We start from the raw sequence: 24,977 nt of genomic DNA, 5'->3' as shown, positions 1-24,977 counted from the left end.
TTTATGGTTCACTTTGAAATGTTCGAAACTTTCCTCTTCCAGGTTTTCAGTGCAATATGATTTCCATGAATCAGAATATATCATAGTTCCTTTTTCGATATTTTCCTTTATTGCCTCTAATATAATAGTCATGGATCGGTTTGGCACCTTCACAAGGAAACATTCGTTTGTTTCACGACAAACTCCACCAAAGATCCATTGTTGTGGTAAAATCCATCCCGCATTCTTTTTGCGCTTCGTGAAAATACTTTCATCCATTTCAGTATTGTTGACGTAAGTAAAGAATCCACACAAACCTCTCGCATATAGTTATTCCAATCTACAACTGTTCCATAACAAATTTCCAACTGATTTCATACTATTTTCTTCACTCCAACCATAAATAAATATTACAAACTTCAAGAAACTCAAACTCGATGATTCAAACCATATGTCTTTCCGTATATTTCTTTTACTGCGACAAGTTCAAAGGTTGCACGCCATTGAATTTCGTCTCCGAAATATAATTTCATTTCATGACTATTATCACAAATAGCAGTGTTAGGCAAAACATCTTTTGCTTGAAAGAATCTGACATTCTTCCTCTGTCCTGGGCAATCTCAAATTTTCATTCATTTTTCATCCATTTTTAACATAATTGTAAAAAGATGTTAATTTAAGAATTTACTATGCTTTCATGGTACAACATCTTGATTCGCCGTTTCACATCACATGATCCCAAATGATTTCATCTCACGTAAACTACGCTACAAAAATCTGATTCTCGCAGTAATTATCTATATTAATTTAAAGTTAAATCTTAGTATGGAATATGAGTTTAAACGCAAGAATTATTTCAATTTTATTATTAAAAAAATTCTATGTAACTGTATGCCAATACTGAAAGAAACGATCAATCTGATAAGAAATAGCAGGGACTTGTTTTGAAAATGTGACGTGAAACGTTATCAGCGAGGATATTCGGTTTGCCATCGGTTGTAACATTTTTGGTGACTCTATCGCTTGCAGCGGCGAATCTGAAAATTGCGGCAGCCAAACGGAAAAATACCGATAATTTTTTATTGTACATAAAAATGATAACAGTAAATGAACTTAAAATGAAAGCAAAAGCAAATACTGGGCTTTATAAATTATTTCAATTAGCAAAAAAATAATGGCTTACTTACAATTATGATTATTTTCATTCATAAAAATTCATTCTACTTACCATCAGAATATAATTTCAGTGAATCGCAGGTATTAATATTGAGGCAGATGTTAGTTAATGTAGTTTCACAATAGCGGGCCAAAGTCTCACTAGAAAAATATAAATAGGTTGCAAAATCTTAAAATAGCCAAGCAAATAACCTACAAATAAACAAGTGCAAATACTAAAGCACAGCTTATATTTTATAAATTAAAAGACTTATTATTGAACAAAAATGCAAAATATTTAATGCAACTGAAATATTGACCATTTACTATGATGGCTATTTATTTAAACGAACTAAAATTTTACACATATAATAGCAATTATACATACAGATTATTATAGCCTGAAACAATCTCTACTGTTAGTTCTTTCTTTTAAAAAATCTTAGAACTCTCGTAGTGTCTGCGTGAGGTCATCCCACATGAGGGAAAATTATCTGTACCAAAATTATATACAAAATATATTTTATTGTTAACTCAGTGTGTGTTCTATTATTTAGATTTGTACCTTCACTTCTCCTTCTTTATCCTCCTTTTCATCACCAAGATTCAAACGGGGTATGGTATTGAAGGGGAGTGTTTTGAAAGTTTTAGATATAAGGCTTTTGGTAGTGATGCTCACAGCTTTACTTTCCCTTCCCCAGCTCTGCAAGTTAGTATTCTGGCAGTAACCATTTTGCTAAACAAAATTAAATCACACAATTAAAGTTTTAAGCCAATCTATGTCCCAGGCTTAAGTTCAAGGTACTTGGTCAAACCTTGCCAACACAGATGGCCATGCTGCTCCATAGTTGGTGAAACCATTTAGTCCTAATTAATGCCCTGTAGATTTGGAGCTTAGCTATCTGCACCCCAAGAAGTACTGGAAAGAAATTTAAAGTTCTGTTTTAAACTTTTTTTTTTTTTCCCCTTTAAACAAATGCGAGGTGGAAAAGTTAACCTCCTATCAAATATAAGGCCAAGAAATTTTACCTCCGATAAAACCAGGATCAAGCAGCTCTCCAGATGGAGCTCTACACCAGGATATATGTTTCTCTTATGACAAGAATGAAGACAAATGGTCTTCTGGTTAGAAAATTTAAATACTTCACTATTTATCCAATTAACAATCCTGTTCAAGACAATTTGGAATTGCCTTTCTATGCAGTGCATTGGCAGCTTATCCGAAGATCATCAACAAATAGAGCTCCATTTACTATTGGGGGGAGATGGAGTTCCTTTAAAATGGAATTCATTGTGAGGCTTAAGCACAGCAATCAGCACACATCCTTGTAGCACACTTCTTGAATGAAATTATCAGAGAATTTAACATTACTTTGAATGCTGTTCCTGAAAACGTTCTGCATGAAAACTGGTAGGTTCCAGTGCAGGTGGCTACCATACAAGTCTCGAAGTATGCCATACCTCCAAATCTTATTGTTAAGTTTTTCTCTGTAACACAAAAGACGAAAACTATGCAGTTTCTTTCCCAAAGATATTTCAAATAGCTGTCTAAAAGCAAGATGTTGTTGATACTAGATCAAACTCTTCAGAATCTGCTATGGTAGTGAGAAATGAGAATATTTTGCTCCAGGTGATACACAAGGTGACATTTTTTTTTTCAACAACTCTGCAAAAGGCAGCTGATAAGTGTGAATGGACGATAGTTGATGGCATTTCTCTAATCCTTAGCATTGCTTTAAAATAGGAATAATGAAAGCTTTTCTCCAAGCTGGTGAGAAAATATATTCCTTTGGCATCCTATTATAAACAGCGAGAAGGATCGTCAAGGAAAAATGCTTAATAATTAGATAATTAATGCCCTCAAGGACCCAAATTAGTCTTATGTGTCTGTAACAGAACACTCTTTACCTTAAACCTGGTGAAATTCATATTATAGATCCCAGAGTTAGAGGTATCAAACTGAGTTTTCTTTTTCAGATTTAAGTGGATGTTTTGGAGTATCTTCTGGCTCTCTCTAATGCTATTTATAGCAATATCTTTTATACTGCTAACTATTCTACCATCTTTTTTCTAGAATTAAAACCAGGTACTCAATATAGATCCCTCTTGCTTTCCAGACCATCTCCCACACTTGTTTGATTGGTGTAGAAGATGTTATTTCACAAATGAAAGATAACTACGAATTCTGACTGTGCCAGCATACTCTCCATGCCTCAACTTTTGCCTCTATGAAGGCTCAGTTTAGTCATGCTAGGGTAACATCGAAAGGTCATGGTAAGGTAATATACTCTGTTGTCTGTGAGATTCCTTATATTTTCTGCTCTACCATGGTTTGGGTACTACTGCCAGATCTGTAGCATCTGTGACATAAGTAACTGCTCTGTCAAACAAGTTGTTGCTCACCACTTTTTTCTGTGAACAAGGCACAAAGAGCAAAAAGATCCTGCTCAATCTGGTAAAAATCTTAGAGGTCCGGAAACCCATTAAGAGAAATGAAGAGTGGGCAGTGATCATCATTCAGTCCCTACACTACAGGGGGGATGGGTAGCAAATGGCCAGATAAATGGCATAGAATGTTCTTAAACCCTGGTGAAAATAAGTGCTGTCACTATTATTTAGCAAATCAAGACACTGATCTTCTAAACTTTGTATTTGCTTTTCACAAAAGTGTCTCTGCTGCCCCCAAAAGGATTGTGCCTGTTAAAAATCACCAACAAGTATGCAAGGTAATCTGTCCAACATGATCATTAAAGTAACTTTGATGCTTTCATCTGGTGGCAAATAAAATGGAGAAATTGTGATCAGCATGCTTATGTCTACCGAAACAGTAAATACCTCGATGCAGGTTTGCAGCTATAAGGCAATCAAATGCTACCACTGAGTGGTTAGCAGACCAGTATCAAGCAGAAGCTACATTATTCATGTCATCACCTCTGAAGCTTAATTTTCTTATCAGGTTTTAAGAACATCTCTTGCACAACAAAGCAAGCAGGATAGTGGATATCAATTACGTTCTTTATACTATCAAAAACCTTGGTGGAAATTGTAGCAGTTCAACAATATTAGGATAGTCATCAAGAATGTTTATGTCACGGTTGATGCTGCTTCGTTTGACGAGGAAGGAGATTTTGGGCAAATTCCAATCCTCCTTCAATTTCCCTATTCTCAGAGTCCAATTCATCAGATAACATGCTCTCAAAAGAGCTTTGTCTGATATTCCTACGATTTTGAATGCTTAATTTGCTTTGTAATTTTTCTAGATTTAAAGACGTTTTTATCTTTGGTTTCATGACAAACATCATTTCTGGTTTCAAATGCAGTACTATTTTTCTATGACATTTGTGTGGTTTCTTTATAATGTGCTATCAACTGTTTGTATGCCAAGTGACTTTAATGATTTTACAGCAGCAGTAGCGTAAGATTATTTGAAAGTGTCTGTGTGTAATTCAGAAACCTCCTAGCTGTGGGATACGGTACACTTTTGGTTAGTTTGGCACACATTTTTTTAGCACAGAAGTCTTTTTGGTTATTTTGGTACCAAAATACTTTTGGTTATTTTGATACCAAAAATTCAAGATTATGTGCATAATAAAAGATAAGATAAAGAAATCTGAAATTTATTTTTCTTCCATTATGAACATGACCTTGAATATGCCAGATGATCTCTGCAATTTACAGCTTATCCAGAACAGTGTATTAACACAATGATCAGCCTCATGAGCTAACTTGCGAGCACTTTGAACGCATCACAGTGCCATGGAATGAAGTTTTCAAATGCCCAAATCTCTGACATTAAAAACACTGTATTAGATTGTGATCATATGATTTTACTGGGTTATGCAGATAGACTGCTTTGATGAAATTTGGCATATATCTGAAGTTTGAATGCCTGGGTATGTGCTTTGTATCAATAAATTCATCATATTTTTATTCATTTTGCATGGCAGATACATTGAGCTTTTAAGTCTTCAACTATTTCTCTCTCTATTATTGTAAGAGGTTCCAATATTACCCCTCAAGAAAAATTTTAGTCATAAGGAAAGTTTGTGATTTTCATGGTTCCAAAACATGTAATTTTTGATAGCTAAATAGACTGTTAAGCATTTCTAGTTTCAACTAAGAAGGCACCACTATGGAGTTTCTTGATCTATCCAAAAGTTCATCAATGGCAGATATCACACTTATTTATTAGGAAACCCCCTACTTTCACTGCTAATCTCTAAAAATCTATAATTTTCCATTGTTTCATTTGCATTCCACTTTGCTCTATATTTTTTAAGAAGCGATATATTGAAAACATTACTTGAATTTTGTGTAAGAGCCATTTCTGGGATAGTAAATGATTCAGACCCAATGGTCTTGCTCACCAGAGAGTCCAACAAGGGGATACAGATCCCAGCCTCATGGCTAACCAAGTCTATACACAAAATAAAGCCCCATAGTCAGCTTTCTCAAAAGTGGGAACTTTCACACCTTTAACTCCAAGCCATCGACACTAAGAACTAATGACCACCTGACTGAAATTAGCAGGGGCAACTATGTGCTTCCCATCTGAAATAAAGTAGAGTTAAGAAGCGTACTGGGGACAATACTTCGGCCTTCAACTATCATTTCTCACCATGTTAAGCCAGACACAAAACGTTTAACTGCATCTCACAGTCAGGCTCATCTTTAAAAGAGGAAACTACAAAGGAAAAAGGAAGGAAAAAGTAATAGTTTGGGGAAGGGGGAAAGCAAAGAGGAAAGATTACTAGGGCTCTCGTATTATGGAAAAAAAAATTCAAGGGTCTGAAGGGTCTCTGTCTGCTATGCTTTAGCTGAGCACACTGGGATAGCCTTCACGCCTAGGGTGGCCTTACCAGAGCTAGATTCTGAGTATACTTTGCCCATTCCACTCAGTGAAACACACACCCTGCCACAAATAAAGTATAGGAAGACTGGGAGGGATATGGCAGCTACTGAAAGAAAAAATGTAGTGAAAGCTAAAAACTTTTATTTACACCTCAAGTTAGAAATACCTCAGATAAGAACAAATTACTGGATCATGAATCCCTGAGACTATCACAAACAGTTACAGGAGCACTTTGCAAGACCCGTCATTTCAGTTTCACAAGATTGATTTGGTTTATATGATTGTGGCAGAGAATGCAAGGGCTATCTCACTAAGGGGAAAGATGTCTTCATTGACAATGTTCTACGGGAAACTGGCTCCAATCAATGTTACACATGGAGAAAACCACAAACTCATGCAACCAGCCCATTCTCCTGGAATTGAACATAGGTCAAACTACAAGCGTTCAGTAACTTCCCACTGGTAGGCTTATTTTTTAGAAGAATAATTTGGTAGAGAGCTACTATGGTTAGCTTGCTGCCACTATATGATGGGGCTGATCCTAGCTACAGTGCTTTCTCTGCACCTAAGACTATCCAGTTTGCTCTTTAAATATTTCAAAATTGGAATGGCAAAACAAGCGATTTCACAGTCTCAAAATAGATGTAGAGACTGATTACTTTAAGGAAAATGCACTAGAATATTTACCACACTTAAATAACAGTAAATTACAGCCTAGATATAACTATCTAAAGCTTACCAAGGCAACAACAGCAGCTTCAGATAACCTCCTTTATTATGTATTATAAGCCTACATTTTTACAACCAGCAAAATACCTTCAAACTCAATGAGAGAAAAAGAATTCAAAACAAATGCTTAGCTACATCTGATGTTTTCACTTATGGCTGGATTCAGACACCATTACTAACCATAGCCTCTGTTAATGACTTAAATTTGAGGCTAGACTTAAAACAAGTATGGAAATATGTATGAAATCAGTAACGCTTCAAGTAAAGCATTATAGGATCATTTATATTTCTCCGACTAGCTGGAACTTATTTTCTCAGAATATCAGACACTGATACAAAGAGTTTATCAATAACATGACACTGAATTAAAGACAAATAATACTAAGCAATCCTGCTCCTCCCAGAGATATGCTAGATCGTAAAAGATAAACCATTTACCTACTCGAACAGCAATGGAACTCTCTCACAAGATGACTATAATTTTTAGCTTTTTAACCAAACCTGCGGAAGGAAAAAGAAGTTTTGTACACGTTATTTCTTACATGTTTATACTCACAAATTCCTACATAAAGAAGAAAAGAAAGCTTTCATTAAAGTACTTCTAACAAGATGAAAATAAAATTGATAATTAATGTCAAATAATAAAACTAATTAGTTAACAAGTAACAAGAAATCAGAAACACTAGGTGCACATGACAGCAAAAAAACAAAGCAATCTTTTTAATTCATATCAGTTATTAGTATGGATTCGATATAAGAAAACTGTTTTTGCACTCTTTTTAACCCACTGCCTTGCATGGTCATATCGGCTATTCAGATTTTTGTTCTGTAATCTGACACGTGAAAAGAAAAAGCCACACTGCTAGTTGAAAATTAAGAATCTAGAAATTAGAAATGCAATGCAAAGTAACCATGGTTCCACTTTTTTTATCATAAATAACAAAACAAAAGTCAAAATGATATATGTGGTAAATTATATGTCATAAAAATTAATTTAAATTCTTTATTTTTGAAGGAAAATTTTACAATTATACTACCATTTTGCCTGTGTTTTAGTTCATAAAACTATAGATTTTTTTCGCAGAAGTCCGTTTGATTGCTCCAGTTGCTGTTATGTAAACAGGAAAGGGCAATTTCGTAAATACAAAATAAACATTTAAGAGTTTTTAAAAATGTGTTAAATAATTTTTACTTAGTTTTACTCTTCTCGCAACTAGAAACAGTTATAGCAAATATGAGAAAAGTTTGGAACAGATTTTCCATATTTAGAATTTTGCATTTTGAAGTAAACTGCAAAAACCTTTCCAAACTTGCATTTCTTTTTCTGTAGTAAGAACTGAAATAAAATGCTCAAATATTTTCCCTAAAGAGGAATTTTTTCTTGTTGATGGCACCGTTAGCATAATTTAGTTGATACAGACAAATGCCGAAAATCCGCCGACCTGACATCCGCCAACCCCTGAAATCCACATTGCCTCTCAAAATATAAACATTCAGCTTATAGGTTTCAGAAACCGCAACATCGGTTACGAAATATAAAAAATAATAAAGAAAAAATACCGAATAATAAAGTCATAATTACCGAATAATAATGAGTTATAATGGAAATACCAAATTATTGACATCATGATAAAAGTTTTTTTTCCCTATAATCTGCATCGAGGTAAAAAAGCAGACAATTCACTCTTCTTTCAAGTTCACGATTCACGTTGTTGTATTTTCTGAGCTTTGTTATTTCACGAGATTATTTAGTCCAGAACACGATAACAAGGAATAATCATATGGGGATATAGGGTTGAACGCACAAGTCCGAGGGGGCAAGAGGTTGCTGAACATTGGGAGGAAGTCTGGCCATGATTAACACACATAAGAGATACACTTATACACCCATTTTAAGACAGATAAGAAACGCACTCACGATTTTACTACTTGCAACATAGAAAAACGTAAACACGTTGCGTTGACGGTAATGCAAAAAGTGCAAATTCTGCAAGAGATGGAGGCAGGTGCTACTCCTTGGTTTAGAGCAGAATCGTATGGAGTTGCGACGCGATTGTGTATGCTATATGGAAAAATAAAGAAAAGCTGTTGAAATTTTACAGCAACAGTGATTCTAACACCAGAAATCTTTGCATGAGGCGAAATCGGCAAACTCAATGCTGTCTACATATAATATAATCAATTAATATATGTAATAATAATTTAATGCATATAAGTTATTGCAATAATGTATATAATAATTTAATTAAATGTATCTAATACGCCTTATTTATTTTGCACTTTTAGTCTGAATATTATGATTTATCCTTTCTGTCCTGAAATCTGCAAAATCCTAAAATCCGCACAACTTCTGGCCCAAGCTTTGTGGATTTCTGGACTTCTACTGTACTAGTAATTCTCATTCAAAATTTACTTATACTAATAATGAGCAGTCATCAGTCTTTTAAAACTACTAGCTTTATGCACTAAATTTTTTTTAAGGACAACTATTACTCTATCGCCTTGATTATAACTGAACAGAAGAAAGAAAGAAAGGCTTTTCATACATGAGCAAAATACTCATTCCACATATTTTCAAAAACCCAACAAATCTCTCATTTTTTGTTTAACAGTTAATGGCACTAGCAAATTTTTAACAACAATTCTATTTATGTATTGTAACATTTAAATGTTATACCTGATCTTTTATGTGTGGACGTAAAGGTATTACATATTATGTAATGTTTTACTTAACATATTACATGCTGCCAGTTTTCAACAATATTATTTGACTTTTTCCTAGGTTACTTTAAAATGTATAAGGATAAGACACATCTTAATGATTTATTAATTTTCATAAGAATATGAGAGAGTAAAAATGAAATATTTCTCCAACATTTCTCCTTTTCAGAAGCATTAAAATTACATATACAGAGCGTTTCACAACTATTGTTCAAAAATGTGCATACAGGTCCAGAACACGACAACAAGGAATAATCATATGGGGATATAGGGTTGAACGCACAAGTCCGAGGGGGCAAGAGGTTGCTGAACATTGGGAGGAAGTCTGGCCATAATTAACAGACATAAGAGATAAAGAGACGCACTTATACACCCATTTTCGTGTATGAGCGAAAGGAAAGTATTTCACTTTTCAAACAGTGAAATGACAAATATGCACCTTGTTTATTGGGCAGCTAATTACAATCAAAATGTCTCTCAGGACTGTACCTATCCCAGTTTCCCAAAACATGAATCCCTGGTCATGAGATATTCAGACATCTGCATAATCAATTGTGTGAAACAGGAAGATTCAAAGCACAAACAAATGGTACTAGTGTTGAGAGACTAATGTGAACACTTCACCTGGAACAGACCATGCTGGCAGAAGCCAAGTGTTATTGTGTGCTGTCTCCTTCATGTGACAATTAGTGAGACACTCAAACTGCTATAAGCAAAAGCCAACTCCAATTCAAATACCAAAACTGTTCTAAGCAGCACACTATACAATGATGGTGATTAATGAGGCATGATTAAACACACAGGCAAAGAAGGAAGCTTCTGAAAGGCTTTTTGCTTTGCATTCTTTTTACTTTTATTGTCATCTTAAACTTTTCAATACATCCAAGAAGAAATGAATGCACATCTCCACTGAAGAACTCAGCACGAACTTTCCATCATAAGAGCCCTAAATCAAAACAGTACTTATCCTTCTACGCTGACCAGAATCAACTACTGTGCTTCTACGCTTGTGTCAGAAATGAGATACGACACAACATGATCTAGAGACAAGTACTTGAGTTGTATACTTGAGGTGATGTTTACACATGTCTCATGCAGCATCTGGCACGTACTGCATGATGATGAGTAGCAGCCATACCAACTATACAGCATGAAAGCTCTGTCCACCAGCTATTACCAGCAGCATGTGGACTTCACACATTGGTTTCTTAGGCAGATGACTGCAATCTCCAACTATGTAGCTGATGTGTTGTTTACAAATGAAGTAATGTTTACATTGGAAGGCAAGTGCAATGTGTGCAATCAGCATGTGCATGCACGACAATCTGAGTATCAACATCACTGCAGTATTAATGTCTGGGAAGGTCTGCTTGATGACAGAGTGATCGGCCCCTACACGCTTCCATCAAGACTGGATGAAGTGAGTTATCGTACCTTCCAGGCACAAGTAATATTGGAATTGCTGAAAGATGTATCTCTCCATGTGCAACAGTGCATATGGTTTCAATCTGTTAGTGTTTCAACATATTTCTCTCGTATTGTCTTTCAGCACCTGGATGATATGTTTATGTTGCAATGGACTGGACAAGCTGGACCCATACCATGACCACCTTGATCACCAAACCTCTTCTTTACTGATTTCTTTGTTGGGGGCTATGTGAAATGTCTAGCGCATGAAAGTTGTCGAATTGGACATGGACCTATGGGTACTCATTATTGCAGGAAATGATGTTGCTGATACTTGCAGCATTCTTACAAACATTTGTTGATCAATGCATCATCACTGCAAGGCATTGTGCTGAATCTGCAGGCCCCAACTTTGAGCACCTCCTTTCGCAGTTTCAATTTAAACAACACAATTGTGCATACTTTTCTTGTTCTAACAAATCCTCATTATTTGTGACCTGTCTTGCATCTTTCTGTCTCTGTGGTTGTGCAGCATGTTGGGGTTGCACATGCAACCTATGTTTTTACATTATTATTGCCTGTTAACATATTCCGGACCTACATGCACATTTCTGAGCAATAGCTGAAACAACTTGTAAGTTAAAACCACATTTCAGAGTTCTGAGATCTAACCACTGAATCTTTAATTAATATAGGCTTACATTGTACAGTTAAATAAAAAGAGGCTTTTCCACTTTGTTAAAGTGAAAAAACACATGTTAATAAAGAATAATTCACTTGACTTGGAAACTGCAATAAACTCCTTACTTTATCATGTCAGACTCCATAACTTCAATTTCAAATACAAACTCTTCATATCGCTGACCTAATGTTCCAAGGACTGTGAAAACTACATCTAATTTCTGTTGTCTTTCCAAAAATTCTGTTGCCAGTTCCATAAATTTATGAATATAACTGCACACTCCAGGATGCACACATTTCTGAAAACCCAAAAGAAAAAAATGCAGTTAGAAATTACGATTCAATATACTTTTACCAGACTTCTATACATGATTAGTAATAACAGAGATAGAAAAAACAACAAAAGTGATTTACAGAGAAAAAATTTTTAAGTTACTTGACAGAAAAAAATGTCACATTATGAAGACTGTGTCATAAACCTACGCAAATTATGACAGTCTCATTTTAATCATACGATACAAATGCAAGATAAAGAAAAAGTGGTTTACAAAGTTAACTTTTGCAACTTTTCCATGCATACAAAACTAAATTATTTTACTACAATTTATATGAGAAAAGAATTGAAGAAGCAAGAAAGATTTTGAGATACTATATAAAGTCCAAGACCCAGTCTCACTAGGACTTCGGCGATTTTGGATATCAGGAGAATAAGAATTATTTTGGCAATTAGAATTTTTCTGGATATCAGGTCATCAAATAAATCTGGTAAGATGACATGCAGAAATTATTTATGACCTTAAGGGAATCAATTTACAAAATAAGTTCAAAAAAATTATTTACTTGCTTTATTAAATTTTTTTTTTTTCAATGCAAGTTTTTTAATTTGCTTCTTTTTTGTGTCCTAAAACTTTCTAATTCTACAGGTAGACACAATTTCTCGTTCAGTTACAAAGTTCCCATTGTTCAAATCCCTTAAATGCCATGTTGACAATTTCCGCTAAAAAGCCAATTGAAATTTTTTCATTTACCACATCTCAGTCACTTTTCACAGTCAATAGTGATATTTTCAGGATTTAGAGTCATATTACACATTTAAGCCATCTGTTAGTTAATTGATGATTGGGAGCATTATCAGTGAAATGAAAAACTGGGCTTCATTTATTACTACTTCTTCACAATTTCTCACCAAGTGGAAAATTTTCCCTTTTGTTTGCAATATCCAAAATGTTCAAATTCACAGCTATATCATAAAGCTTAGCTAGCATCCACTATACACTTTTGATTATCTATAATGAGACTAGTGACTAGAAATGTATGGTTCACTAAATCTTCTCTTGCTTCAGTCGCGCGCTGAGGAAATTAGGCCAGAATTACATTAGCTATTTATTATAATTATATCCCTTTCTCGGATATGCTTAAGATTTATCTTCAGGGCAGGCACTAGGCATTTTGTAGCCTGATGCAGTCTCTGCAGATACAAAATTCTCCTGACAAGCACCTCTCTAAATTCTAAAACATTTTAACAGCCCAAATTTTGCATTGCAGTCACTTCCCTAAATTCTAAAGATTTTTCTCATCTCTTAATTTTGTTACTTGGTGCTTCTCTAAGTTCTAAAAATTCTGACACCAAGTGCAGTCACACCTGCTCAGTCTTGGGCTTAAATGAATATCAAGTCAATTGTTCTCAATTCAAATAACACTAAATGTAATCTTTTTGGCTATGAGTATTTACAAAATCAATTTTTTGGATGTGGAAAGAAATATGTTAAATTTTTTCTCATCAAAACGCTTTAAAAAAAAAATCAGATTACAGTGCATGGACTGACAGCAGCTACATGACAATATATAATCAGCCGGCTAAAAACTTTTTATAAATAACATGATGCAAGAGTTGGTAACATTTTCTATTTGATTGGACACAATTTTACTTCTTCATATAGTGAAAGTAATAACACCTGCTTCCAGGTATTAATAAATAACAAATAAAATTAAATAAAATAAAAAGCATAAAGTAAAATAAATAATAAATCAATAAATAGTAATTAGAAATACAAAATAAACATGAGAAATTTAAATTTAAATTCATGAAGTTAAGACATTTAAGGATAAACGAAATACAAATTATCTGAATAGCTCTTCTGTTCATTTAAAACTATGAAGGAAAATTTTCATTCAAGTACCACAGGGAAAATACTTATCACATGTATAAACAAAAAGTATACCAAATTTCAGTACAAAATCAATTGCAATTGTCTTTCATAACAGTACAAATGCTGATTAGGCATCAAACTTCATATTGCATAAATCATGAAAAATTAAATTTGATGCAAAAAAAGTTACCGTATTTGATGGCATATAAGACGCACCCTTATTTAGAAGGCTACACACAAGGAAAAAAAGTTTCAACTTAAAGTACGGTTTATTTTAGTTCTCACGTTTCGTAAAAGCCAAATAAACAATCAATAAATGCAATTACCAAACATATTTTTATTAAGGAAAACTAACAAATGGCAAGCTATTTTGAACATGATATGTATATTTCAATAATGAACAAATGAATGAATGGCAAGCAATCAAACATAATACAAAATAAAGCAGAAACAACAAAAAACACAGATTCAAGGAAAACGTTGCCTATCATGAAATCACTTTCAAAAACCATAAAAATACTATATTCAACACTATCATCATCATCGAAAATGAGAATATCCTCATCAGTACTGTTTCCATCATCGCTAGTATCACCTTCTTCGAATAATGCATCGTCTTCTGTTCCATCAAGAGCATTACTGATTCCACATTTCTTAAAGGACTTAACAATTAATTCAGCCTTTACGTCCTCCAAAGATCTTTTTACCCACTTGCACACTTGTGAAATAGAGGGCCGCTTCATTTTACCTGAGGGTGTGAGGGTATAATGTGGCTCTCCCATCCACTTGTTCCATCGTTCTCGCACTTTTTCCTTAAATGGCTTATTCACCAATACATCTAAAGGCTGCCATTGGCTAGTCAGTCCACCAGAAATCTGGGTTTTTAGTTCTCTCACTTTATTCTTTATGGTTTCAGTTCTATGGGTGCTAAACTGATCCAAAACGAAAAGAGAGGGATTTCTTAAGAGTCCACCAGGTCACCTCGCCCATACGTTTTGTAACCACAGTTTCATTCCAGCTTTGTCCATCCAGCCTTTTGGATGAACATGAACAATTACACCCGTTGGACGCTCCATAGACGTAATGTGACCGTCGAACCTGTTCGAACTTCAACATCAGCTTCAACGCTTTTTGGCGACAGATATTTCACGCATGCGCAAAATAATTATGGCAGATGTAGAAAAAGTTATGTGTGTCTAGACCTTTATCCGGGCTAAAAATAGCATTCAGTATTGAAAGTTAATCTGTGTCCTTCATGTATAAAACGCAGGTAACTTTTTTGAGACCAAATTTAGAAAAAAAGTGTGTCTTATATACCGTCAAATACGGTAATGCAAAGTTTATATTTTTACAAGTAATGTCTCAATGAATCCTTTTTAATTGGGCCAATTTTTACTAAACCTCAAACTTCAACTATGAAACAAAGAAGTACTAAAATTAATTTTACCAAGAATTCACATAAACTCATTTATGCAGTCTACTTTCACTATGCTTTGCATAATGCAATGCCACAGAATAAGATTATTAAATTCTTCCTAAAAACTTCCACGTAAGCTTTAATGGCATGATGCATATATAATAAAATTTCAATTCAGGAAAAAAACAATGATTTTGAGAAGCAGGTGCTCTGTGGGCACAACCATTTTAAGAGTTCCGTCTCTTTCAACAAATAAAATTCATATTAGGTCTAGTAAATTTACAAAGGGGGTCATGAATGTGATTATAACATCATCATTAGAGTCTGTTTATTCTTTGAAAATAGTGCTTGATTTTACTAACATACTTTCAATACCATCATACGACTTAACTTATTCTGGATATAATAAAATCGAGGAAAACTTGCCTTTATCAGATTATTTTGGCTGACTCCCAGTTTTATTTTTTATTTTTGTTATTTCATATTTTCTTCTGATATAAGTCCTCAGAATGAATGAACCAATTTATTATAACAGAACTTTTAAGCATTTTTCTGTTCAATTACTTCCTTCTAATGTTGTTAAATAACTCTGGATTCAAAAGTTTAATCATTAGCAACTTCATTTCTAGTCTTTGGTTGACCATCATTTCAGCTGGAGATGGGAGAAATCATGTTATAAAGGTTGGGTTGAAAACCGCCCTTTCCGGAAAAGACAATTCTTTAATCAGTTTTCCTGTCTTTGCTCTTTTGTGACTTTGCCTTATTTTGAAATTTAACATTTCTTGCCCACTGATGACATTTGGCATTCATCTTTTCTATCAGTACAGTATTTTTTCTATTTCACTAAGCATAAGTTCTTATACAAATAGTTTCATTGAATTTCTTCTCATTTATCTAGCAATACTGTATTTAGAGACCTTTGTTCAATTAACAACAGGTTCTGTACACAAACTCTATTATACAGAGTATTATGAAATTTTTCTTTCACATGTTCGAAACTGGCTTTTTGGACAGCTTTATACTACAGATATTTTATATTTGGATAAGCAAGATGTCTCCACTTTTTTCATCAGCTGTCACTTCCATCCTTTTTGGAAGGCTCTACAAAATAGACTACAGCTCACTCTACAAAATCAGGCCAACCCAATAAGTACGGTGACCAGACGTCCTTTATTTCAGAGGACAGTCCTTTATTTGAAGGCTCTGTCCTCTAACTTTATTTATTTCCTGAAATAAGCATATTGTCCTTTATTTTGAGAAATCGTCGCAAAATCAAATTTCTCAAATTGGTTTTCTGCAACTCTAGATCGTAATATGTAAATATAAACCTATATTTACATATTACATTATTTAAAACTCATTGAACATATTAATGTCTGCTTCTATTGTTTTAATAAACCTTTTGAATTACTAAGTTTTTTGGAGTTTTTTTTTTTTATCAGGAGGCGTCCATAAATGATCGCAATATTTGGGATAATTTTGACCCTGCCCATCTCCAATCCCCATGTCACAATTTGTCACACCTTGGAAGACCCCAAATTAACATTTGTGACGTCACACGAATGCACAAACCCCCACCCCTAACACAAAATTATTGAGCACGAATTTTAAATTACCATAACCCCCCTCCTCATGTCACGTTACAAGTGTCCTTTATTTTCTCCGAAAAAATATGGTCACCGTACCAATAAGGCATAAATTACCTTTCATATCAAACTCATATGGAGAAAATTTCTTAATAGAACTTGCATATCAGACCCTTTATGGGATTCTCGAAGGAAGTGGTAACAGCAGAGGAAAATTTATAATGCTGGGGAAAGCGAAAATCAAAGTGTCAAAAAAGCATAAATTTAGTTTAGATAGGAAATGCTAACAAAGGCAATCTAGTAAACAACCTTAGTAAGCAGTCACTCCATCATCCCTCTCGGTCTCTGTACAGAATGTGCTTTGTCTGTACTTGTTTGACGCATTCTAAAGTGGTACTTACTGGTATTTTTAAGGTATGTCGGGCTATATACAACATTCACTCTTTTAATGGGGGCACATTTTTGTTAAATCATTATACACATACTTTCTGTGTTCATCATATCACATTAAGTGCTGTCCCTCCCCCATAAATAAATTATGAAACCAACAAGAAAAATAACCAAAAGATCCATATAAGAAAAATTGGGACAAATATCATGAATGATTAGCAGCAGCTATCAATCCACAAGAGGTAAAATGTGCTATTCGTTAACATATTTTTAAAATTGGATATATTGGTGTTTTAGTAGTAAGACAGCACAAACATTCAGATTATCATAAAAATAAAAGCAGTGAATACATTACTATTCATTTCTTTAGATTTATTATAAAAGTAAATTCTAAAGAAGAAGATATAATAACTGCTCAGAAATAGCTCAAATATACCACATAGTTAAATACGATTATTCCTACAACTTACATGATTGCAGTCCAAAATTAATTAAAAAACTTTACCAAGATCCCAAAGCAGCTGCAGAAATATCTCGTGGTAGAACAAAACCTGAAGCAATGGTTACAAATGTGCTTGGTAAGAACGTTACAACGTTATTGTTGTGTGTGTGATTATGGCAAAGCCTCGAGGGCTATCTGCCTAAGAGGAGGGATGCCTTCGTGGAGGACTTTCTAAGGGAAACTGGCTCGTATACACGTTACACATGGGGAAAACCACGAAAACACCCATGCAGCCAGCCCGTTCGTGGGATTCGAACCTCGGACCGAACTACCAGTGTTCAGCGACTTTACTGCTCGGCCGCTGGTGGGCACGCTTAGTAAGAACGAAAAAGTTGTTAGGAGTAGTTTTGAACAAATTGAAAAATTATGATCCACCTTTATATTTTTTTTCTCATATTCCCAGTGAGAGTTCAGCATTTTAATACGGAATTTGATACAGTAAATTACATAACTGACCTTTGAGAATCCGGACGGAAATTGTAAAAAGACATTAATTTAAGAATTTACTATGCTTTCACAATACAACACCCTGATTCGCTGTTTCATATCACGTGATCCCAAATGAACTCATCTCACGTAAACTACACTACAAAAATCGGTACTATTCCGTTTTGAGGACCGTAAAATTCGCCAAACTATTGTTGATGCCAGTGCTGCCAAAAATAATTGCGGCAACCCTAACGTAAGAAAGGAAGTATAATAGTAAATAACCATCTAAGATTATTGTTTTAATTTATATGAAAGGTTAATTTCATATAACACTTTTTTATTATTATAATTTATATAAAAAAGGCTAAGCATAACTGAAAGGAAGCATAAGAGTAAATAACAATTTCAGATCATTATTATAATTTATATACAAAAAGACTAAACATAACTGAATGGATTCCTGCATCGCTATTTCGTTACCGAGTTATCACTAAAGTATAATTTCATCTCGTTTCAAACATAATTTTCTATAATAAATGACGCCTTTTCTTTGAAAAAATTCTATTGCAGACTTTTCCTCATAGACAATTCCCAAATTGTTAAATTCATAGGATATCAAAAAAAGATTTAAAAATTGAACTAGTATTTCAATGGCATCTTAAGAAATATAGAACTATCTAAACTTATGCAATTTGAAATCAGCGCGTACGCTAGATTTGGCATGCTGTTACATGGGGACGTTTGCTAGATTTGGCGCTTTTGCGCATACATTTTTGCTGCAATTTTTTACGATCCTCAAAACGAAATAGTACCCAAAAATCTAATTATCTCAGTAATTGTCCACATTAATTTCAAGTTAAATCTTAATTTGGAATACAAGTTTAAATGCAAGAATTATTTCAATTATGAATAGCTTATTCAGAAAGTATGTAAAATTGCAGTGCTTTACTTCGCTAGTGCATTCTCATTATAATTGATGAATTTAACTCTTGACTTTGCCTTTTCTATATTTTCGCCTTCAGGTGAGCATTGTGATTGCATCCTAATTGACTTAATTACAGTGAATGGAATAAATGTTTAATTAAAATCAAATATATTTGTAGATTGTCTAGAGGCATAATTATTTAATGGAACATTGTCGCAGACTACCGTGCAGTACAAATTAAGCAAATTATCATTCTGGATACTGAATGTCCCAGAATCTAGATGTCTAATATCCAAATCAAGAGAAATTTTTTTTCCAACAAATTTAAGAATGGAGAATATAATACTCAACAAAAAGGCAAGGGATGCTGCTAAACTGATTTATCTCCCAATTAACATCCATGTCACTTTCAGATACCAGCTAGCGAGGAAATTATATCATGGGCAATGACGATACTTTGATTAACACTATCCATCACCCCACTTTGGGTACTTGAGTGGTTGTGGGAGTTAGCATTTTCCCACTTGATCTAAACAAGTGATACTCCAAGATATATTTGTTTAGTGTATGATAGTGCTCATATTGTTTTTCTTTTGTTGGCACAACAATGGGAAAGGGTGAAAGAAATAGATTCGGAGGAAAATTGACATAGCACAGGTTCAGTTAGTTCGTTCTGGATGAATATTGCCGCAATATCATGCAGAACCGCAACATTTCTGGCTCTTTAAAATTTAAGGCCACAAGGCGCACAATGTGGAGTAGTCTGGTGCATAAAAGTAAGAGGACGAAATAGGTAGTAGGAAGGAGGTAACAATGTATCATAAGGCAAGCAAAATCAGAACCGCAATGGAGAGGCTTGACAGTGCTGTGTAAATCATAATAAGTTACCAACATAAAAATAAGTATAATATGTATGTAACACTCGGTAAAATAAAAACATTACAATTAGGAGTGAATACACAGTGCATATACATATAAAATAAACATATAAATACAGAAAAACACAAGCAAATGCAAAGATAAAACATATGTTAAGTTGGGAAATTGGAATTGTGGCTGAGGTGAGCTGCATATTGTCGTAAAATACACTACAAGTCCGAAATCCGGACTTGTTGGGACTTCGGCGATTACAGATTTGGGATTTTCCCGGATATTAGATCATCAGTTTAAATCTAGTAAAATGGCATGTAGAAATTATAAAATTAAAAGTATGAAATTGTGATTTATGAAATAACGAAGTATTTATGATTTAAAGTGCATCAAAATTTACCAAAAAAAAAAAAAAGCTTAATATTTGTTTACCTTATTAAACATTTCTTTCAATACAAGTTGCTTCATTTTTTGTGCTGATACTTTCTCTTTAATTCTGTAGACAGACATAATCTCTTGTTTAGTTACATTGTTGAAGTCCTGTAATTGCTATTTCGAGAATTCTGACTAACTTGTCAATCAAAATTTTCCGTCTTCAGTAACATCTCTGTCACTTTCTTAACTATCAATAGCTGTTTTTTCTTTTTTTTTTTTTTTTTTCCTTCTTCTTTTTTTTTATTTTTTTTTTTTTTTCCTGGATCTAGAACCATACTACAGATTTCGCCATTCATTAATTGATTGATGGTTGAGAAGCATTGTCATCACAATGAAAAACTTCTTTTATATCATCTTCATTTATTACCTGCTTCTCCACATTTCTTTACAAAATCTGTTAATTGGAAAATTTCACCTTTGTTTTGCGATATCCGAAAACCTTTAAAATTAGCGGCTATCACCATCAAATTGAGCTATTCTTCACTATATGCATCATGAGCTTGGCGACTAATGACAAGTTGTTCCATTAAATTTTATCTTGCTTCTATAGCGTACTGAGACAATTAAGCCTGAATTGTATTAGTTTAGTTATTTATTATATTTATGTCTATTTCTTGCACATGCTTAAAGCTTATCAGAGTTCTGAATAAATAAATTCCCACCATATACTTAAGTCTTATTGAGAGCTGGCGCTAGGTACCGTACCGCTCTGTGGGTCCTAAATTCTTTGACTCCATGTGGCCACACGACCCCTGGCGCTGGTTCTAGGTTTATGTGAATAACAAATCAGTTATTCTTAATTCAAATAGCCCTAAATGTAATCTTTGGTCTATGAGTATCATCAAAAATTTTTTTTTTTTTTTAGCATATGGAAAGAAATTTTCCCTCGTCAACATTTTTTTAGCGCATTTAACTTAAATCTGTAATCATCGCCAGGCGTAATGTCAACATAAAAAGTTACCATACTCCTTTATTATTCAATTACTCAGATTAAAAAATTGCTTAGGCATCGCTACATGAGTCATTACTCAATTTGTTATGTTTTGATAAGCATGCAGTGATGAAAGTATAATAAATAATGTTTCGACAAGCTGGCATCAGATCAATGATGTATCTATGTCGAATGTTTGCGTTTGAGATGTATGCCAAGCAGATACGCAGCAACTGCGCCAAATTACTGATCTTGCAAATTTATGCTAAAATGCTTGTTTCTTCAACAACAAGGTATTTTATTTAGTGTCAAAGTAAAAATAAGAATCGGGACTCTCCGGATGTTTTATTATGTGCAGAGGGGGGGATCAAATGCATACGTGTAAAGCCTACGAGAAAACGTTTTTGGTGGTTTTGAGGTCCGGATTTTAAATCATTCCAGATAATGGATTCCTCTAGAATTTCGTACTCAGAAGACATGAAAATTATTTAAACAGTCACAGCTGAGTGCTTGTGAAGGAAATCTTCCACACTTTCCATCTTTAAGTCTCAGCGCAGTATATCATTCCTTAGATAAAAGTGTGCATTAGTAACTGTTCTTAAGAATTTTTTCTGGATAATTTGCAATTGAGCTACATCTTTTTTCATAGCAGCTAACCAGGGCGGCGAAGAATAGGAAAAAATGGGCTTTATAATAGCTGTGTAGCTATGTCTTTTCTTATTCAAGTACAGTTTGGAGTAGTTTCCTAACAATGAGTTTAAAGTTCTACTAACAGCTACAGCCTTTCTTTTCACATTTTTAATTCAGAGATTTATTAAAGACTATACTTAAATGCATAGCTTTCTGCATTATAAGGATTTCTTCATTGAATAGATGCAGCTTTTACGAAAATAAAGTTTTGGGATGCCTCAGACAGACTACCAGCAGTTGAGACTTATGCAAGTTTATTGTGATTCTCCAATTCTCACACCATAATTCCAGGTTTGGCATGGTATCCTGCAGTTTTGGGATCACGTGATCCAGCTTTTCTTGACTTGACGGCAAAAGCCATACCATCAGTATAACAACCTAAAAAGTGGTTGTGATCAATGTGTGACTCTGGTATATCAGCAACATAAAATAAATAGATTATAAGACCTAAAATGGACCCCTAGGTGATGCCTGTTCTTATGTACTTCTTATCAGTTGAACCCTTACCGATGTTAATGTTGAAAGCCTTATTTTGGATAAAAGACTTCAGAAGAGGAATCATCTCTCTGCTAAAGTTGAATTGGATAAGCTTATAAATTAGTTCCTCATGCCTGACACGGTCAAATGCTTTCGGCACTTCTAGCATGAGTAAGGTAACACACAATTTATTATGAAGAGCACTCTTAATGAACTCCGTCCATCTAACAAGTTGCTTAGTGGTGGACAGTGAGCATCTAAAGCTAAAAATTGTTCCTCTGAGAACAAATTCAAATAAGGCTACAGTCTTGCAAGAATAATCTTTTCATAAATTTTGCCCAAGCCTGCGAGAAGGCTAGTGGGATTGTAACCTTCTGGGACTGTTAAATCTTTTCCTGGCTTTGGCAGTAAGATAATTTTAGCATTCTTCGAAGCACTTGGAAAGTATGAATTTTCCAGGCAGGCATTTAAAATGTTGGTATACTTTGTTAATAACATTCAAAGGAAGATTTTTAATGGCTAAATTCGAAATTGTGTTGTGCCCAGGGGCCTTTCAGATTTTTCAGTCTCTTAATAATGTTTCTAACTTCATTTGGCATAGTGAAATAAGTTTTATTCTTTGCAGTGGGCACTACGAGCTAGTCATTAATTAAATTGTGCATGTATTGAACAAAATCAGGATTGCATACGTTTTAATTTGCAGAGAATTTTTTTTCCTACACATTCAGCTAAGATAGTTGCTTTATTATTAAGTGCAAGTGCACCATCTGAATAAATTGGTCTATTAGTGATAGGCTTGAATTTCAAATTATGAGCAAATGTCCAGAAGGAATTTCTAGTTTCATTGAAATTTAAAATTTTAACCTCCCATTTTTCTCTTCTATAAGTGCTCATATCTTTTCTTAATTACTCTGTTCAATGCATTTAATTCCTTTTTTAAGCTGGAGTCTCATGTGCTGCTCCAATGCTTTCATAATCTATTACGAGCTTTAATTTTCTCCCTAATATAAGGGGGAAGTCTATCAGTATAATGACCAATAGAAATTGTTTTAGTGGCATTTGTAAGTGCAGAATTTATATTTTTGGTGAGGAGATTAATGGCGGCATCTACATCACTGGTAGCTTTGAGACTTGAAGTAACTGGTGGATTATTGGTGAGAAGATTACTAAAAAGTTCCCAATTTGTGGTTTTTTTTTTTTTTTTTTTTCCACAACATTTTCAACCTGCTTGGTGGCGCCTAGAGTAACAAGAACAGGAAAATGATCGGAAGTTAATTCTTGCCTAAGTTCTAAGACCACTGGGATTTGAAGTGGTCGTGAGAACCAAATCCAAAATATCTGCTTTCTGATGAGAACCATGGCAAGAGGTTACTTCCTCTGGAGCATACAAAGTAACAGGGTTATTTGTGATGAAATTTGCTAACCTTTAACTGCTTTCATTGGTACATCTACAATTTCATAATGTGCTCTTTGCATTTAAGTCCCCTGCTAAAACTGTCGGCTTGTTGTCAGGAAGAAATTCTGTGAGCAGATTTTCCTTTAAAATAACATTAGTTATAATAAGAGCTAAAATACACATTATCATAATTAGGGAACAAAACTGACTGTGACAATCTCGTGACCATTTATTTGATCATCTGAAATAAAATATAATTGTAAGGAATTCTGTACAAAAATTATGGCTCCCCCACCTGTGTGTTAGCCTATCACAAGGACAGCATCTATAATTTGGGATTTTCATGCTACAACTGGGTGTAGCATACGTCTGATAATAAAGCAATATCTATTTGATATGTGAGAAGAAAGTTATGGAGCTCATGAATTTTGTCATGAACGCTACGAGCGTTTAAAACAACTAAGCATATAGCAGCTCTATTAATTGTAACTTTACCCATTATTAGTATTATTAGTGATGGAAGTTTCTTGATTAGCTTGAGCAACTTGCCTCATTTGTTGGGTATGTGGGAAGCTAGTGTTTTTAATAAAAGAGACAAGCTTAGCTAGATCAGAGAATACTTTTCTTGCTTCGCTAATTGCGTCTGCATATAATCCTGCAGAAAGCATCTGTGCATAAGAAATCAAAAGTTTTCTACGAAACGGCTCGAAAAAAACCTTCAATTTTTATTTTTAGAAATTGTTTACAACCTTTAAAACTAGAAGTCTGTGATAAACTAGAATTTGCACAACTTAGCTCTCTGTGCTTATCATTTTTGTAGGAGCAGACCCTGGATAAATGTCCTTGAGCACATCGAACACATTTTGGAGTGTAGTTACAGTCAGTAATTTATGAAATAAAGAGCAATTATGATCTAAAGGGTATCAAAATTTACAAAAAAAAAAAAAAAAAAGCTTAATATTTATTTGTTTACTTTATTAAACATTTCTTTCAACGTGCACATGTGTAAAGCATACAATACGCATATAGTCGAAATTAGAAAATTGCAACCAGAAAACTATTTGATGTGTATTCCTGATATTTATAATGACGAGGAATTTGATTTAAATCATATCAAAGACTGAGCACATAGAGATGAAATACTGCATTTAGCCGAATAAAATAAAAACATCTGCCCTGAAGATAAGGATAGTGCTGACAGATCAACTTCCAGTTCATTGCGCGCCGTGACGTCACCCCCGGCGAGCAGCGTGAA

The 24,977-nt window shown here is 34.1% G+C and overlaps 1 protein-coding gene across 1 annotated transcript in view; it reads right to left on the bottom strand.

Annotated features, from left to right (window-relative positions):
* The window catches only part of LOC118197002 (mitotic spindle assembly checkpoint protein MAD2B-like), an 83,449-nt gene that overhangs the window by 51,431 nt on the left and 7,041 nt on the right, over positions 1-24,977 (bottom strand). The window contains exons 2-3 of the mRNA XM_085807885.1: positions 11,651-11,823; positions 1,208-1,296 (exon numbers count right to left, since the gene is read on the bottom strand). Of these exons, the coding sequence (XP_085664011.1) occupies positions 1,208-1,296; positions 11,651-11,823 (262 nt within the window). The remainder of the gene's footprint in view (positions 1-1,207; positions 1,297-11,650; positions 11,824-24,977) is intronic.

This window comes from Stegodyphus dumicola, chromosome X1 (genome assembly GCF_044657685.1).
Source record: "Stegodyphus dumicola isolate Sdum_Otavi_A_Nest chromosome X1, ASM4465768v1".
Lineage (NCBI taxonomy): Eukaryota > Metazoa > Arthropoda > Arachnida > Araneae > Eresidae > Stegodyphus > Stegodyphus dumicola.
The sequence above is the reverse complement of the archived record's forward strand: the minus strand, read 5'-3'. Positions and strand labels throughout refer to the sequence as shown.